The following is a 17,500-nucleotide window of genomic DNA, read 5'->3' as shown; positions in this document are numbered from 1 at the left end:
TGCTTACTTACAGGCCCTTACTTACACACAACAAGCAAGTGACGGGTGAGTGTGTGTGTGGTGCATGCCTTTATGTATCCTTGAGATTATACACGCACAATATGTATGTGCTCTACACACGGTGTGTGTACCTGTCTCGTAGTGTGCGTGTCTTGGCCAGCAGTGCGTCCAGCTCCCAGAGAGAGCGTCCGTTCCCGGCACAGCGGTGACCCCACACCTCGATGGCCAGCGCCCCGTCTGCGATGAACTCTAAAAACTCCTCTGTCACATGGACCACATACTCCTAAACACAGAGAGATACTATATCAAACATCAACGATGAGCAGATCACATACTCCTAAACACAGAGAGATACTATATGATACATCAACGATGAGCAGATCACATACTCCTAAACACAGAGAGATACTATATTAAACATCAACGATGAGCAGATCACATACTTCTAAACACAGAGAGATACTATATGAAACATCAACGATGAGCAGATCACATACTCCTAAACACAGAGAGATACTATATGAAACATCAACGATGAGCAGATCACATACTCCTAAAAACAGAGAGATACTATATGAAACATCAACGATGAGCAGATCACACACTCCTAAACACAGAGAGATACTATATGAAACATCAACGATGAGCAGATCACATACTCCTAAACACAGAGAGATACTATATGAAACATCAACGATGAGCAGATCACATACTCCTAAACACAGAGAGATACTATATGAAACATCAACGATGAGCAGATCACATACTCCTAAACACAGAGAGATACTATATGAAACATCAACGATGAGCAGATCACATACTCCTAAACACAGAGAGATACTATATCAAACATCAACGATGAGCAGATCACATACTCCTAAACACAGAGAGATACTATATGAAACATCAACGATGAGCAGATCACATACTCCTAAACACAGAGAGATACTATATCAAACATCAACGATGAGCAGATCACATACTCCTAAACACAGAGAGATACTATATAAAACATCAACGATGAGCAGATCACATACTCCTAAACACAGAGAGATACTATATCAAACATCAACGATGAGCAGATCACATACTCCTAAACACACAGAGATACTATATTAAACATCAACGATGAGCAGATCACATACTTCTAAACACAGAGAGATACTATATCAAACATCAACGATGAGCATACTACATACTCCTAAACACACAGAGATACTATATCAAACATCAACGATGAGCAGACTACATACTCCTAAACACACAGAGATACTATATGAAACATCAACGATGAGCAGAAACATGAGAATAATGGTGACATGGGCCCTGGTCTAAAGTAGTCAACTGGATAGGGAACAGAGTGCCATTTGGGATGCAGACATATTCTAACCAGAATCCTCAGCGTCAGTGTCAGCCAGCAGAGGATGATGTGAAATAACTTTTCCAAAATTCATTGGATTTCCAGAAATCCCAGTTGAAGAGTCCCGAAATCAGGAAGTAATCAGAAGGAAATCTAGATTCCTCCAATCGGGATTTCTGTAAAACCTGGGAATTTTAGGAAAGTCACCATAATGTTGTAACCCTATGTTCCCTACCTTGCAGTGGTCGAAGCGGACGGTGAACTGGGCGTCGGGGGAGCGGGGCGTGGTGGGCGTGTCTGGGCTGACCATGGGCGGGGCCACCGTAGGCTCCGCCCCTTCCCAGAAGGTGTACTGGCAGAAGACGAAGTTGGACAGGTTGAGAGGCAGCCCTGTGGCCTCCCTGATACGCACCTGTAGTAGAAAATAACCATGAAGAAGATGACGTTATTGTCCAATCTACACAGATCCACTGTTGTCCTGTTTATTCCACATCCTCCGAAAGACACACAGACACATACTGAGCAGCTATATATACTGAGGAGTTATATATACTGAAGAGTTATATATACTGAAGAGTTATATATACTGAAGAGTTATATATACTGAGCAGCTATATACACTGAAGAGTTATATATACTGAAGAGTTATATACACTGAAGAGTTATATATACTGAGGAATTATATATACTGAAGAGTTATATATACTGAGCGGCTATATATACTGAGGAGTTATATATACTGAGGAGTGAAATATACTGAAGAGCTATATATACTGAAGAGTTATATATACTGAGGAGTTATATATACTGAAGAGTTATATATACTGAGGAGTTATATATACTGAGGAGTTATATATACTGAATAGTTATATATACTGAGGAGTTATATATACTGAAGAGTTATATATACTGAGGAGTTATATATACTGAGGAGTTATATATACTGAATAGTTATATATACTGAAGAGTTATATATACTGAAGAGTTATATGTACTGAGGAGTTATATATACTGAAGAGTTATATATACTGAATAGTTATATATACTGAAGAGTTATATATACTGAGGAGTTATATATACTGAACAGCTATATATACTGAGGAGTTATATATACTGAGGAGTTATATATACTGAGGAGTTATATATACTGAAGAGTTATATATACTGAAGAGTTATATATACTGAAGAGTTATATGTACTGAGGAGTTATATATACTGAAGAGTTATATATACTGAGGAGTTATATATACTGAGGAGTTATATATACTGAAGAGTTATATATACTGAGGAGTTATATATACTGAGGAGTTATATATACTGAATAGTTATATATACTGAAGAGTTATATATACTGAAGAGTTATATGTACTGAGGAGTTATATATACTGAAGAGTTATATATACTGAATAGTTATATATACTGAAGAGTTATATATACTGAAGAGTTATATATACTGAGGAGTTATATTCATAGCACACGAAGAGATTCCATATATACTGAAGAGTTATATGTACTGAGGAGTTATATATACTGAAGAGTTATATATACTGAGGAGTTATATATACTGAATAGTTATTAATACTGAGGAGTTATATATACTGAGGAGTTATATATACTGAATAGTTATTAATACTGAGGAGTTATATATACTGAGGAGTTATATATACTGAATAGTTATTAATACTGAGGAGTTATATATACTGAAGAGTTATATATACTGAGGAGTTATATATACTGAATAGTTATTAATACTGAAGAGTTATATATACTGAAGAGTTATATATACTGAAGAGTTATATATACTGAGGAGTTATATATACTGAAGAGTTCGATATACTGAAGAGTTATATATACTGAAGAGTTATATATACTGAAGAGTTATATATACTGAGGAGTTATATATACTGAGGAGTTATATATACTGAGGAGTTATATATACTGAATAGTTATATATACTGAATAGTTATATATACTGAGGAGTTATATATACTAAAGAGTTATATATACTGAAGAGTTATATATACTGAATAGTTATATATACTGAGGAGTTATATATACTAAAGAGTTATATATACTGAAGAGTTATATATACTGAGGAGTTATATATACTAAAGAGTTATATATACTGAAGAGTTATATATACTGAAGAGTTATATATACTGAAGAGTTATATATACTGAAGAGTTATATATACTGAAGAGTTATATATACTGAAGAGTTAGAGATAGAACAGAGGACAGTTATATATACTGAACAGCTATATATACTGAAGAGTTATATATACTGAAGAGTTATATATACTGAAGAGTTATATATACTGAAGAGTTATATATACTGAAGAGTTAGAGATAGAACAGAGGACAGTTATATATACTGAACAGCTATATATACTGAAGAGTTATATATACTGAAGAGTTATATATACTGAAGAGTTATATATACTGAAGAGTTATATATACTGAACAGCTATATATACTGAAGAGTTATATATACTGAGGAGTTATATATACTGAGGAGTTATATATACTGAGGAGTTATATATACTGAAGAGTTATATATACTGAACAGCTATATATACTGAATAGTTATATATACTGAGGAGATAGAACAGAGGACAGTTCTACTATGACGCCCGTTGAGCAGTCAGGGGGTTACGTGCCTTGCTCAAAGGCACAATGGCAGGAGACGGCACTAGGACAGTGATGGCAGCAACCCTCCAGGATCCAGACAGACAGTAGTAGTGTATGAGACGTACCCTGCAGGTGAGTTTCCTGGCCATGTGGACCATCTCTCCCTGACTGTCCATCACATCGTAGATGCTGCTCTCACTGGAGTTCTCTGACGAGTCATCTCCCCCCTCCAGCCGCTCCAGCACCGCCCCGCTGACACGCATCAGCTCTACGTGGAGCCTGCCGGCTACCTGTCACATACCAGGGGGTACAGACCCAGCACATCAATACACCTCAGTACAGACCTAAACAGGTACAGAGTACAGACAGAGAAGGGGGTACAGACCCAGCATATCAACACACCTCAGTACAGACCTAAACAGGTGCAGAGTACAGACAGAGAAGGGGGTACAGACCCAGCATATCAACACACCTCAGTACAGACCTAAACAGGTGCAGAGTACAGACAGATTAACGCCAAGTACAAAGAGTTCCCCAGAAGCCATTTCAATATCCTGGTAGAAGCATGTGGTCAGACAGACATTGAGAACAAGCAATTACATTTCTTTAGTAACTTAGCAGACACTCTTATCCAGAGAGACTTACAGGAGCAATTAGGGTTGAGTGTCTTGCTCAACAGCACATTGACAGATTTTTCACCTAGTCAGCTCGGGGATTAGAACCAGCGACCTTTCGGTTACTTGCCCAACGCTCTTAACCATTAAGCCAGGGTTTCCCAAACTCAGTCCTGCCCTCCGGCGCTACACAGCTGATTCAAATAACCAACTCATCATCCGACTATGATTATTAGAATCAGCTATATAGTGCTAGGGCAAAAACCAGAACGTGTACCCAGTGGGGGCCCCAGGACCCAGTTTGGGAAACCCGGCGCTATGCTACCTGCCGCCCAGCAAGGACCCGAAGTACTACCATGAAGTTGATAACAGCACAACCCCACTGTATCACTACCATCGTTAATCATTACTAACCCTCCTTAAATGAGATGTGTGCGTGTGTGTGTGTGTGTGTGTGCATTCCTCTGAGTGTGTGTGTCACAGGAGGCTGTTGAAGGGAGGACGGCTCATAATAATGGCCGGAACGAATCAAATGGAAACCATGTGTTTGATGTATTTGATAATATTCCACTGATTCCACTCCAGTCATTACCACGAGCCAGTCCTCCCCAATTAAGGTTCCACCAACCTCCTGTGGTGTGTGTGTATACATTCCGTTGTGTAGGTGTGTGTGTGTGTGTGTGTGTATACATTCCGTTGTGTAGGTGTGTGTGTGTGTGTGTGTCTGTGTGTGTATACATTCCGTTGTGTAGGTGTGTGTGTGTGTATGTGTGTATACATTCCGTTGTGTAGGTGTGTGTGTGTGTGTGTGTGTCTGTGTGTGTATACATTCCGTTGTGTAGGTGTGTGTGTGTGTTGTTCTCTCACCTCCCCCTGCTGGCTGATGATAGGAACAGCGTACTGTAGTCTGATATCGTGGAAAAGACACTCCAGAAAGACGTTGGCCACTCCTATCAGGTTGTGGTTCTCCTGAGCTTCATAGAAGGACTCACTGTGCTGCTTGTGGTTGTTCAGCTTGGTATGCTGATCAGGGAAACATGATACAAACACACACCTGAAAACTTCACCCATCATCCAATTATCATCTTCATCACTGACAAAGAATACTTTTCCCTCCCACAATCACTTCCAGCAGTGTCTCCCCTCGGAACATGATCCCCTCTCATCCCCCCTCTCATCATCCCTCTATCTCCCCTCCCATCCCCCCTCTCATCATCCCTCTATCTCCCCTCCCATCCCCCCTCTCATCATCCCTCTCTCCCCTCCCCTCCTCCCCGTTCCTCCTCTCCCCTTCCTCTCACCGTGTCCTCAGCTCCCTCCTTCCAGTCTCTGTAGTGGTCTCTCATGTCCACTAGTTTGTTCTCCAGCTTCTCGATGGTCCACACCTGTGTCCCCTTCCCTTTCCACCTCACCTGGATGGCTGGTTCACTCACTATGGCTCCACGCTGAACCAAGACACACTGACTCTCAAGGTGATGTAATGTACTGAACAAAGTTCTACAAATGACAGTATTTTTGTGTTTATCATATTAATGATACATAATCAGACCGTTCCTTGAGCTTTTTTCTCATTGTACCGTATGTAGATGACAAAACATGACACATCACTGATAACATGTGTGTGTGTGTGTGTGTGTGTGTGTGTGTGTGTGTGTGTGTGTGGGTATGCGTGTGTGTGTATTAGAAGTGTATGCAGAGGTTGATCACCTTGCGGTTGGCACTGAGGTTAGCTGCAGGGATCTGTAGGGTGACCTGGTAGTCAGTCAGTTTGTTCATTTCCTTTGCCAGGAAGTTGGCCTCTCTCACCAGGGTGTTGGCCTTGACAACCTGCTCCCTCAGCCTGGACAGACTCTGACGAAACAGCTCGTCCCTGACACACACACAGAGGACATACAGAGAGACCATTCACACCTGTGACTGTGATCCAAACAGGTTGGTTACAACTTCATTGCTCCTGCATCCAAAGCCGTAGCATGTGTGTGTGTGTGTGTGTGTGTGTGTGTGTGTGTGTGTGTGTGTGTGTGTGTGTGTGTGTGTGTGTGTGTGTGTATTCCCTTCACCTCTCCTCAGTCCAGGGACGTATCTTGCTGTGGTGTGATGGTGTGTGTGTGGGGAAGGTGAGGCGGTCGCTGCTGGATCGCTGGTGCTGATTGGTCCTCTCAGGAGACAGCTGTTGCCGTAGTGACTCCAGCTCTCTCTCGTACATCATCCTCTGTTCCTCCAGCGCCGTGCGTTTCTCCTCCAGGTACTGCTTCTCTAACACCTGGACCACGTTCTGCATGGGATCTATAGGAGATACCATACTGTTAAAACATACTGCTTCTCTAACACCTGGACCACGTTCTGCATGGGATCTATAGGAGATACCATACTGTTAAAACATACTGCTTCTCTAACACCTGGACCACGTTCTGCATGGGATCTATAGGAGATACCATACTGTTAAAACATACTGCTTCTCTAACACCTGGACCACGTTCTGCATGGGATCTATAGGAGATACCATACTGTTAAAACATACTGCTTCTCTAACACCTGGACCACGTTCTGCATGGGATCTATAGGAGATACCATACTGTTAAAACATACTGCTTCTCTAACACCTGGACCACGTTCTGCATGGGATCTATAGGAGATACCATACTGTTAAAAAATACTGCTTATCTAACACCTGGACCACGTTCTGCATGGGATCTATAGGAGATATACCATACTGTTAAAACATACTGCTTCTCTAACCCCTGGACCACGTTCTGCATGGGATCTATAGGAGATACCATACTGTTAAAACATACTGCTTCTCTAACACCTGGACCACGTTCTGCATGGGATCTATAGGAGATACCATACTGTTAAAACATACTGCTTCTCTAACCCCTGGACCACGTTCTGCATGGGATCTATAGGAGAGATACCATACTGTTAAAACATACTGCTTCTCTAACACCTGGACCACGTTCTGCATGGGATCTATAGGAGATACCATACTGTTAAAACATACTGCTTCTCTAACACCTGGACCACGTTCTGCATGGGATCTATAGGAGAGATACCATACTGTTAAAACATACTGCTTCTCTAACCCCTGGACCACGTTCTGCATGGGATCTATAGGAGATACCATACTGTTAAAACATACTGCTTCTCTAACACCTGGACCACATTCTGCATGGGATCTATAGGAGATACCATACTGTTAAAACATACTGCTTCTCTAACACCTGGACCACGTTCTGCATGGGATCTATAGGAGATACCATACTGTTAAAACATACTGCTTCTCTAACACCTGGACCACGTTCTGCATGGGATCTATAGGAGATACCATACTGTTAAAACATACTGCTTCTCTAACACCTGGACCACGTTCTGCATGGGATCTATAGGAGATACCATACTGTTAAAACATACTGCTTCTCTAACCCCTGGACCACGTTCTGCAGATGGTCTGTACCAGATGGTCTGTATCAGATGGTCTGTATCAGATGGTCTGTATCAGATGGTCTGTATCAGATGGTCTGTACCAGATGGTCTGTATCAGATGGTCTGAATCAGATGGTCTGTATCAGATGGTCTGTACCAGATGGTCTGTACCAGATGGTCTGTACCAGATGGTCTGTACCAGATAGTCTGTACCAGATGGTCTGTATCAGATGGTCTGTATCAGATGGTCTGTATCAGATGGTCTGTATCAGATGGTCTGTATCAGATGGTCTGTATCAGATGGTCTGTACCAGATGGTCTGTACCAGATGGTCTGTACCAGATGGTCTGTATCAGATGGTCTGTATCAGATGGTCTGTACCAGATGGTCTGTACCAGATGGTCTGTACCAGATGGTCTGTACTAGATGGTCTGTATCAGATGGTCTATATCAGATGGTCTGTATCAGATGGTCTGTACTAGATGGTCTGTATCAGATGGTCTGTATCAGATGGTCTGTATCAGATGGTCTGTACCAGATGGTCTGTATCAGATGGTCTGTACCAGATGGTCTGTACTAGATGGTCTGTACTAGGTGTGAGTGTAGTGGTGAGTTTAGTGTAGTGGTGAGTTTAGTGTAGTGGTGAGTTTAGTGTAGTGGTGTGTTTAGTGTAGTGGTGTGTGTGGATGGTGGGTGTGTGTAGTGGTGTGTGTAGTGCAGTGTAATGTAGTGGTGTGTGTAGTGCAGTGTAATGTAGTGGTGTGTGTAGTGCAGTGTAATGTAGTGGTGTGTGTAGTGCAGTGTAATGTAGTGGTGTGTGTAGTGCAGTGTAATGTAGTGGTGTGTGTAGTGCAGTGTAATGTAGTGGTGTGTGTAGTGCAGTGTAATGTAGTGGTGTGTGCAGTGTAGTGTAGTGTAGTGTAGTGTAGTAGAGGTCGACCGATTATGATTTTTCAACGCCGATACCGATTATTGGAGGACCAAAAAAGCCGATACCGATTAATCGGCCGATTTTTAAAAATGTATTTGTAATAATGACAATTACAACAATACTGAATGAACACTTATTTTAACTTAATATAATACATCAATAACATCAATTTAGCCTCAAAGAAATAATGAAACACGTTCAATTTGGTTTAAATAATGCAAAAACAAAGTGTTGGAGAAGAAAGTAAAAGTGCAATATGTGCCATGTAAAAAAGCTAACGTTTAAGTTCCTTGCTCAGAACATGAGAACATATGAAAGCTGGTGGTTCCTTTTAACATGAGTTATTCCCAGGTAAGAAGTTTTAGGTTGTAGTTATTATAGGAATTATAGGACTATTTCTCTCTATACCATTTGTATTTCATACTAGGAAAATTGTGTCATTTCTCTTGCGTTCCGGGCAAGCAGTCAGGGTATATGCAGCAGTTTGGGCCGCCTGGCTCATTGCGAACTGTGTGAAGTCCATTTATTCCTAACAAAGGCCGTAATTAATTTGCCAGAATTTTACATAATTATGACATAACATTGAAGGTTGTACAATGTAACAGCAATATTTAGACTTATGGATGCCATCCGTTAGATAAAATACGAAACGGTTCCGTATTTCACTGAAAGAATAAACGTTTTGTTTTCGAAATGATAGTTAAGTCTATGATTTGATAGAGCAGTCTGACTGAGCGGTGGTAGGCACCAGCAGGCTCGTAAAGCATTCATTCAAACAGCACTTTCGTGCGTTTTGCCAGCAGCTCTTCGCAATGCTTCAAGCATTGAGCTGTTTATGACTTCAAGCCTATCAACTCCCGAGATTAGGCTGGTGTAACCGATGTGAAATGGCTAGCTAGTTAGCGGGGTGCGTGCTAATAGCGTTTCAAACGTCACGCGCTCTGAGACTTGGAGTAGTTGTTCCCCTTGCTCTGCATGGGTAACACTGCTTCGAGGGTGGCTATTGTCGATGTGTTCCTGGTTCGAGCCCAGGCAGGGGCGAGGAGAGGGACGGAAGCTATACTGTTACACTGGCAATACTAAAGTGCCTATAAGAACATCCAATAGTCAAAGGTATATGAAATACAAATGGTATAGAGCGAAATAGTCCTATAATTCCTATAATAACTACAACCTAAAACTTCTTACCTGGGAATATTGAAGACTCATGTTAAAAGGAACCACCAGCTTTCATATGTTCTCATGTTCTGAGCAAGGAACTTAAACGTTAGCTTTTTTACATGGCACATATTGCACTTTTACTTTCTTCTCCACAGTGGCGTGCCGTGGGCCTGGGGCCTGGGCCTTCAGTGAGGTACTACACAGTCCCACCCGAATTAATCCACCTCATTATGATGCCATGGCTCTAGAAACTATACATTTAGACAGAAACGCAGTATAACCAGGCGTTGCGTCACCTTGAAATTGACAAATTGACATTTTTGGGTAAACAGTGTTTACCCAAAAACATGACACAATCAATGAGTCTTTTCAATATTTCCCTTCACCTTTTCATTGTGCAGCTCCGTTGCCCTGCGCGTTTGTTCTTTGAGCTGTAGATCCACTCCGGTGTCCCCAAAAGTTTTCAAAAGCACCATTGCTTGTTAGTGCCCAGCCGTACTTTGGTGTCTCGTTGCTGCCTTGGTTAGACAACTCAAGTTTGTAAAGCCAGTGTGGCTCCAAACACCAAATCGATCACTTGCAAATAATAGGCATTCCCAGCAGTACAGTTTGCAGTGCTTCTCGGAGCCAAGGAGCCTGTGAGCCATTGACAGCGCTCGTTGTTGAAACTTTGAAAGTGGCGAGCGAACGAAGCACTTTCCCGCCTGTGACAGGCTTTGTGGCGTCGGGCGACCTCTCCTTACAATGTCTAACTTTTCTTGAAAAGTTCGTCTTGAGAATGGCGTTATAATTATATCCTCGACCAAATCGATATCTTCTCCTCCTTCTGCCATTGTGGGTTGAAAAAACAGCTTAGTAGTACGCGAATTAATTCGTTTATCAAATTCAGTTTCCTAGATCTCCATAGGACCTGCCTCTCAATATTGGTAATCCAATCAAAAGACGTGCACGCACTACGCCTGCTAGCTGGCTCCTGTGTAACACTGGAGCCAGCCAGAAGGCGTACAATAGCCAACTCTAAAGCTGATTGGTTGACACTAAATTTTCATTTCCATTCACTATAAGCTACAAGCGCCCGCACTGTTGATTCTGAAGGCCTGAGGGCAGATTTTAGACCCCTGGCAACACATGATGGCTGAATATGATTGGATAAAAGATCTAACATAAAGACCAGCCCTCAAAATCTCAACCTGGGGCTGGAAGCAGTGCAACCAAGAGGAAAGCTATGAAATGAAGAGTATAACTCTTACTCTGGGGAATAATATAATACATATTTGTGGGAAAATATATTTAAAAAAAAATTATATTCTGATGATGTTTAGGCCAGCAGAGAAGGCCTTGCAGGCCCTGACGGCCCACCACTGCTTCTCCAACACTTTGTTTTTGCATTATTTAAACCAAATTGTTTCATTATTTCTTTGAGGCTAAATTGATGTTATTGATGTATTATATTAAGTTAAAATAAGTGTTCATTCAGTATTGTTGTAATTGTCATTATTACAAATACATAAAAAAAAAAACGGCCGATTAATTGGTATCGGCTTTTTTGGTCCTCCAATAATCGGTATCGGCGTTGAAAAATCATAATCGGTTGACCTCTAGTGTGTAGTGTGTAATAGGTGGGATGGCAGCCTCTCCCACACAGCAGATGCAAGGCTGCAGGTCATCCCACCTCATGTGAACAGGACAGGGGCATGACACACACACACACACACACACACACACACACACACACACACACACACACACACACACACACACACACACACACACACACACACACACACACACACACACACACACACACACACACACACACAAAAGACAGCTTGTGGGTGACATAACGGTTGCATCACAGGGAAAGAGAGGAGCGAGGAGAGGACAGCTGTTTCCCCCTCAGCTCCCCTTGAGGGGGACTAGTGTCCTCCATCGCAGGTCAAGTGGCTCTGAATTAAACTTCTGTTGTCGGGGTTGAGGAGGAGAGGCCACAGAGCGCTTTCAGGGACTGAGGCAGTTCATACCTACAGTGCGAACGCATCACTGTATATCGTTCAATACAGTGTTGCAAAATTCCAGGTACCTCCCCAAAAATCCTGCGTTTTCTAGAAATCCCGGTTGGAAGATTACCGGAATCAGGAGGGAATAAGCAGGAAATCCGTGAATCTTTCAAATGGGATTTCTGAAAAACCTAGTTTAGCAAAGTGATTGTAATTTGGGCGTTCCAGAAGTCATCATACATACCGTTGTTTCCCAGGGTCTTCATCATGACCTCTGTCTGGGCGAACTCATAGCTGTAGTCCTGTTCTGAGGAGGCCTCGCTGGCTGTCTCTACGTCTACCTCTACATAGCTCTCCCTGGGGGATGCACGTTCCCTCTCCAGCTCCTTCAGACGCTCACGCCGCTTCCGCCCAGGCAGGTTTATCCTACAACACACAGGATGTACACTCACTTCCTGCTTCTACAACACACAGGATGTACACTCAGTTCCTGCTTCTACAGCACACAGGATGTACACTCACTTCCTGCTTCTACAACACACAGGATGTACACTCACTTCCTGCTTCTACAACACACAGGATGTACACTCACTTCCTGCTTCTACAACATACAGGATGTACACTCAGTTCCTGCTTCTACAGCACACAGGATGTACACTCACTTCCTGCTTCTACAACACACAGGATGTACACTCAGTTCCTGCTTCTACAACACACAGGATGTACACTCAGTTCCTGCTTCTACAGCACACAGGATGTACACTCAGTTCCTGCTTCTACAGCACACAGGATGTACACTCACTTCCTGCTTCTACAACACACAGGATGTACACTCACTTCCTGCTTCTACAACACACAGGATGTACACTCAGTTCCTGCTTCTACAGCACACAGGATGTACACTCAGTTCCTGCTTCTACAACACACAGGATGTACACTCAGTTCCTGCTTCTACAGCACACAGGATGTACATTCAGTTCCTGCTTATACAACACACAGGATGTACACTCAGTTCCTGCTTCTACACCACACAGGATGAACACTCAGTTCCTGCTTCTACAGCACACAGGATGTACATTCAGTTCCTGCTTCTACAACACACAGGATGTACACTCAGTTCCTGCTTCTACAACACACAGGATGTACACTCAGTTCCTGCTTCTACAACACACAGGATGTACACTCACTTCCTGCTTCTACAGCACACAGGATGTACACTCAGTTCCTGCTTCTACAACACACAGGATGTACACTCAGTTCCTGCTTCTACAACACACAGGATGTACACTCAGTTCCTGCTTCTACACCATATAGGATGTACACTCAGTTCCTGCTTCTACAACACACAGGATGTACACTCAGTTCCTGCTTCTACAGCACACAGGATGTACACTCAGTTCCTGCTTCTACAACACACAGGATGTACACTCAGTTCCTGCTTCTACAACACACAGGATGTACACTCAGTTCCTGCTTCTACAGCACACAGGATGTACACTCAGTTCCTGCTTCTACAACACACAGGATGTACACTCAGTTCCTGCTTCTACAACACACAGGATGTACACTCAGTTCCTGCTTCTACAACACACAGGATGTACACTCAGTTCCTGCTTCTACAACACACAGGATGTACACTCAGTTCCTGCTTCTACACCACACAGGATGAACACTCAGTTCCTGCTTCTACAGCACACAGGATGTACACTCACTTCCTGCTTCTACAACACACAGGATGTACACTCACTTCCTGCTTCTACAACACACAGGATGTACACTCAGTTCCTGCTTCTACAACACACAGGATGTACACTCAGTTCCTGCTTCTACAACACACAGGATGTACACTCAGTTCCTGCTTCTACAGCACACAGGATGTACACTCAGTTCCTGCTTCTACACCATACAGGATGTACACTCAGTTCCTACTTCTACACCATATAGGATGTACACTCAGTTCCTGCTTCTACACCATATAGGATATACACTCAGTTCCTGCTTCTACACCACACAGGATGTACACTCACTTCCTGCTTCTACAGCACACAGGATGTACACTCAGTTCCTGCTTCTACAACACACAGGATGTACACTCAGTTCCTGCTTCTACACCATACAGGATGTACACTCAGTTCCTGCTTCTACACCATACAGGATGTACACTCAGTTCCTGCTTCTACAACACACAGGATGTAAACTCACTTCCTGCTTCTACACCATACAGGATGTAAACTCACTTCCTGCTTCTACACCATACAGGATGTAAACTCACTTCCTGCTTCTACAACACACAGGATGTACACTCAGTTCCTGCTTCTACACCACACAGGATGTACACTCAGTTCCTGCTTCTACACCACACAGGATGTACACTCAGTTCCTGCCTCTACACCACACAGGATGTACACTCAGTTCCTGCTTCTACAGCACACAGGATGTACACTCAGTTCCTGCTTCTACAGCACACAGGATGTACACTCAGTTCCTGCTTCTACACCACACAGGATGTAAACTCACTTCCTGCTTCTACACCACCTGACAGCTAAAGGATGTAACAATTCCAGCAACATTCCTCAAATTCTCAGGTTTTCCAGAAATCCTGATTGGAGGGTTCTGGATTTCCTGCTGTTTTTGGGAATATTTACAAGTAGGATTTCTGGAAAATCTCTAGTTAACTTTGTCCAGTAGATGTTCATGTTCTGTAGAGAAACTCCTCACCTGAAGAAGTGGTTGTTGCCCCATAATATGCGGTCTCCATGCCACAGGTGGACCAAGGACTCAGTCATGGTTCCATTCACACAGGTTCTGTTGGAGCAGAGCAATACAGTCTGATGATGTCATATTGAGGTGTGTTGTGGGAGAGTAGACATCCCATCCTGCTGTACCTCCTCTTCCACACAGAAAGTAATACAACACATCAAATATCCCCGTATCACCCAACAACAGTAAAGACTATCAATGAGATATCCTCACATCACCCAACAACAGTAAAGACTATCAATGAGATATCCTCATATCACCCAACAACAGTAAAGACTATCAATGAGATATCCTCATATCACCCAACAACAGTAAAGACTATCAATGAGATATCCTCATATCACCCAACAACAGTAAAGACTATCAATGAGATATCCTCATATCACCCAACAACAGTAAAGACTATCAATGAGATATCCTCATATCACCCACCAACAGTAAAGACTATCAATGAGATATCCTCATATCACCCATTAACAGTAAAGACTATCAATGAGATATCCTCATATCACCCACCAACAGTAAAGACTATCAATGAGATATCCTCATATCACCCAACAACAGTAAAGACTATCAATGAGATATCCTCATATCACCCAACAACAGTAAAGACTATCAACGAGATATCCTCATATCACCCAACAACAGTAAAGACTATCAACGAGATATCCTCATATTTCATAGATAGCCTTTACTGGGACGGGTGGTGGGGGAGAGGGAGGGAGAGGCAGGGAGGGAGAGGGAGGCAGGCAGGCAAGGAGGGAGGGAGGGAGGGAGAGGGAGGGAGGGAGAGAGGGGAGGGGGGGGGGGGGCAGGCAGGCAAGGAGGGAGGGAGGGAGGGAGAGGGAGGGAGGGAGAGAGGGGAGGCAGGCAGGCAAGGAGGGAGGGGGGAGGGAGGGGGGAGGGAGGGAGGATGTTTGATATCAAAGCAGGAGGTTGAGATCAGAAATACCTCAGTTATGAGGTCATGAGAAACTCCAGTCAGGTCCAGTTCACTCATCCATGTGCGTGTGTGTGTGTGTACTGTGTATTTGTGTGTGTGTACTGTGTGTGTACTGTGTGTGTGCGTACTGAGTGTGTGCATACTGTGTGTGTATTAGCTCACCTGGCATTCTCTATAGGGGTGAGGGTGACCTCCCCCCCATCTGGGCTGATCTCCAACACACAGTGTTCTGACTGGATACCAATCCCGAAGAGCTGGATGTCCTGAGAGGTGTCTGCACCCACACGCGTGTGTTCCTACACACACACACACACACACACACACACACACACACACACACACACACACACACACACACACACACACACACACACACACACACACACACACACACACACACACACACACACACACACACACACACACAGAGATGATAATTTCCCATGATTCATGTGGGTCAGGTCCTACTTCATCCAATGGCAGGTTGACATCTGATCTGACGCAACAGACTGCAATCCACTTTCCCCCACAGACACAGAGACACACAGACACACAGGCTCACAGGCACACAGGCACACAGACACACAGACACACAAACACACAGGCTCAGATATGTACCACTTATATTACTGGGGATATTATGCCATTACTTCCCCACAGACACACAGACACACAGGCTCAGATATGTACCACTTATATTACTGGGGATATTATGTCATTACTTCCCCACAGACACACAGGCTCAGATATGTACCACTTATATTACTGGGGATATTATGCCATTAGTTCCCCACAGACACACAGGCTCAGATATGTACCACTTATATTACTGGGGATATTATGTCATTACTTCCCCACAGACACACAGGCTCAGATATGTACCACTTATATTACTGGTGATATTATGTCATTACTTCCCCACAGACACACAGGCTCAGATATGTACCACTTATATTACTGGGGATATTATGTCATTACTTCCCCACAGACACACAGGCTCAGATATGTACCACTTATATTACTGGGGATATTATGTCATTACTTCCCCACAGACACACAGGCTCAGATATGTACCACTTATATTACTGGGGATATTATGCCATTACTTCCCCACTGACACACAGACACACAGACACACAGACACACAGGCTCAGATATGTACCACTTATATTACTGGGGATATTATGTCATTACTTCCCCACAGACACACAGACACACAGACACACAGGCTCAGATATGTACCACTTATATTACTGGTGATATTATGTCATTACTTCCCCACAGACACACAGGCTCAGATATGTACCACTTATATTACTGGGGATATTATGCCATTACTTCCCCACTGACACACAGGCTCAGATATGTACCACTTATATTACTGGGGATATTATGTCATTACTTCCCCACAGACACACAGGCTCAGATATGTACCACTTATATTACTGGGGATATTATGCCATTACTTCCCCACAGACACACAGGCTCAGATATGTACCACTTATATTACTGGGGATATTATGCCATTACTTCCCCACAGACACACAGACTCAGATATGTACCACTTATATTACTGGGGATATTATGCCATTACTTCCCCACAGACACACAGACACACAGGCTCAGATATGTACCACTTATATTACTGGGGATATTATGCCATTACTTCCCCACAGACACA

General features: G+C 43.0%; 1 protein-coding gene across 1 annotated transcript in view; it reads right to left on the bottom strand.

The window, feature by feature from the left end:
* kif13a (kinesin family member 13A) overlaps positions 1-17,500 on the bottom strand; it is a 77,967-nt gene that overhangs the window by 37,822 nt on the left and 22,645 nt on the right. The window contains exons 9-18 of the mRNA XM_038976451.1: positions 15,982-16,115; positions 14,835-14,921; positions 12,361-12,542; positions 6,665-6,890; positions 6,312-6,474; positions 5,906-6,049; positions 5,472-5,627; positions 4,116-4,280; positions 1,596-1,772; positions 132-283 (exon numbers count right to left, since the gene is read on the bottom strand). Of these exons, the coding sequence (XP_038832379.1) occupies positions 132-283; positions 1,596-1,772; positions 4,116-4,280; positions 5,472-5,627; positions 5,906-6,049; positions 6,312-6,474; positions 6,665-6,890; positions 12,361-12,542; positions 14,835-14,921; positions 15,982-16,115 (1,586 nt within the window). The remainder of the gene's footprint in view (positions 1-131; positions 284-1,595; positions 1,773-4,115; positions 4,281-5,471; positions 5,628-5,905; positions 6,050-6,311; positions 6,475-6,664; positions 6,891-12,360; positions 12,543-14,834; positions 14,922-15,981; positions 16,116-17,500) is intronic.

This window comes from Salvelinus namaycush, chromosome 37, assembly GCF_016432855.1.
Source record: "Salvelinus namaycush isolate Seneca chromosome 37, SaNama_1.0, whole genome shotgun sequence".
Taxonomy (NCBI): domain Eukaryota; kingdom Metazoa; phylum Chordata; class Actinopteri; order Salmoniformes; family Salmonidae; genus Salvelinus; species Salvelinus namaycush.
The sequence above is the reverse complement of the archived record's forward strand: the minus strand, read 5'-3'. Positions and strand labels throughout refer to the sequence as shown.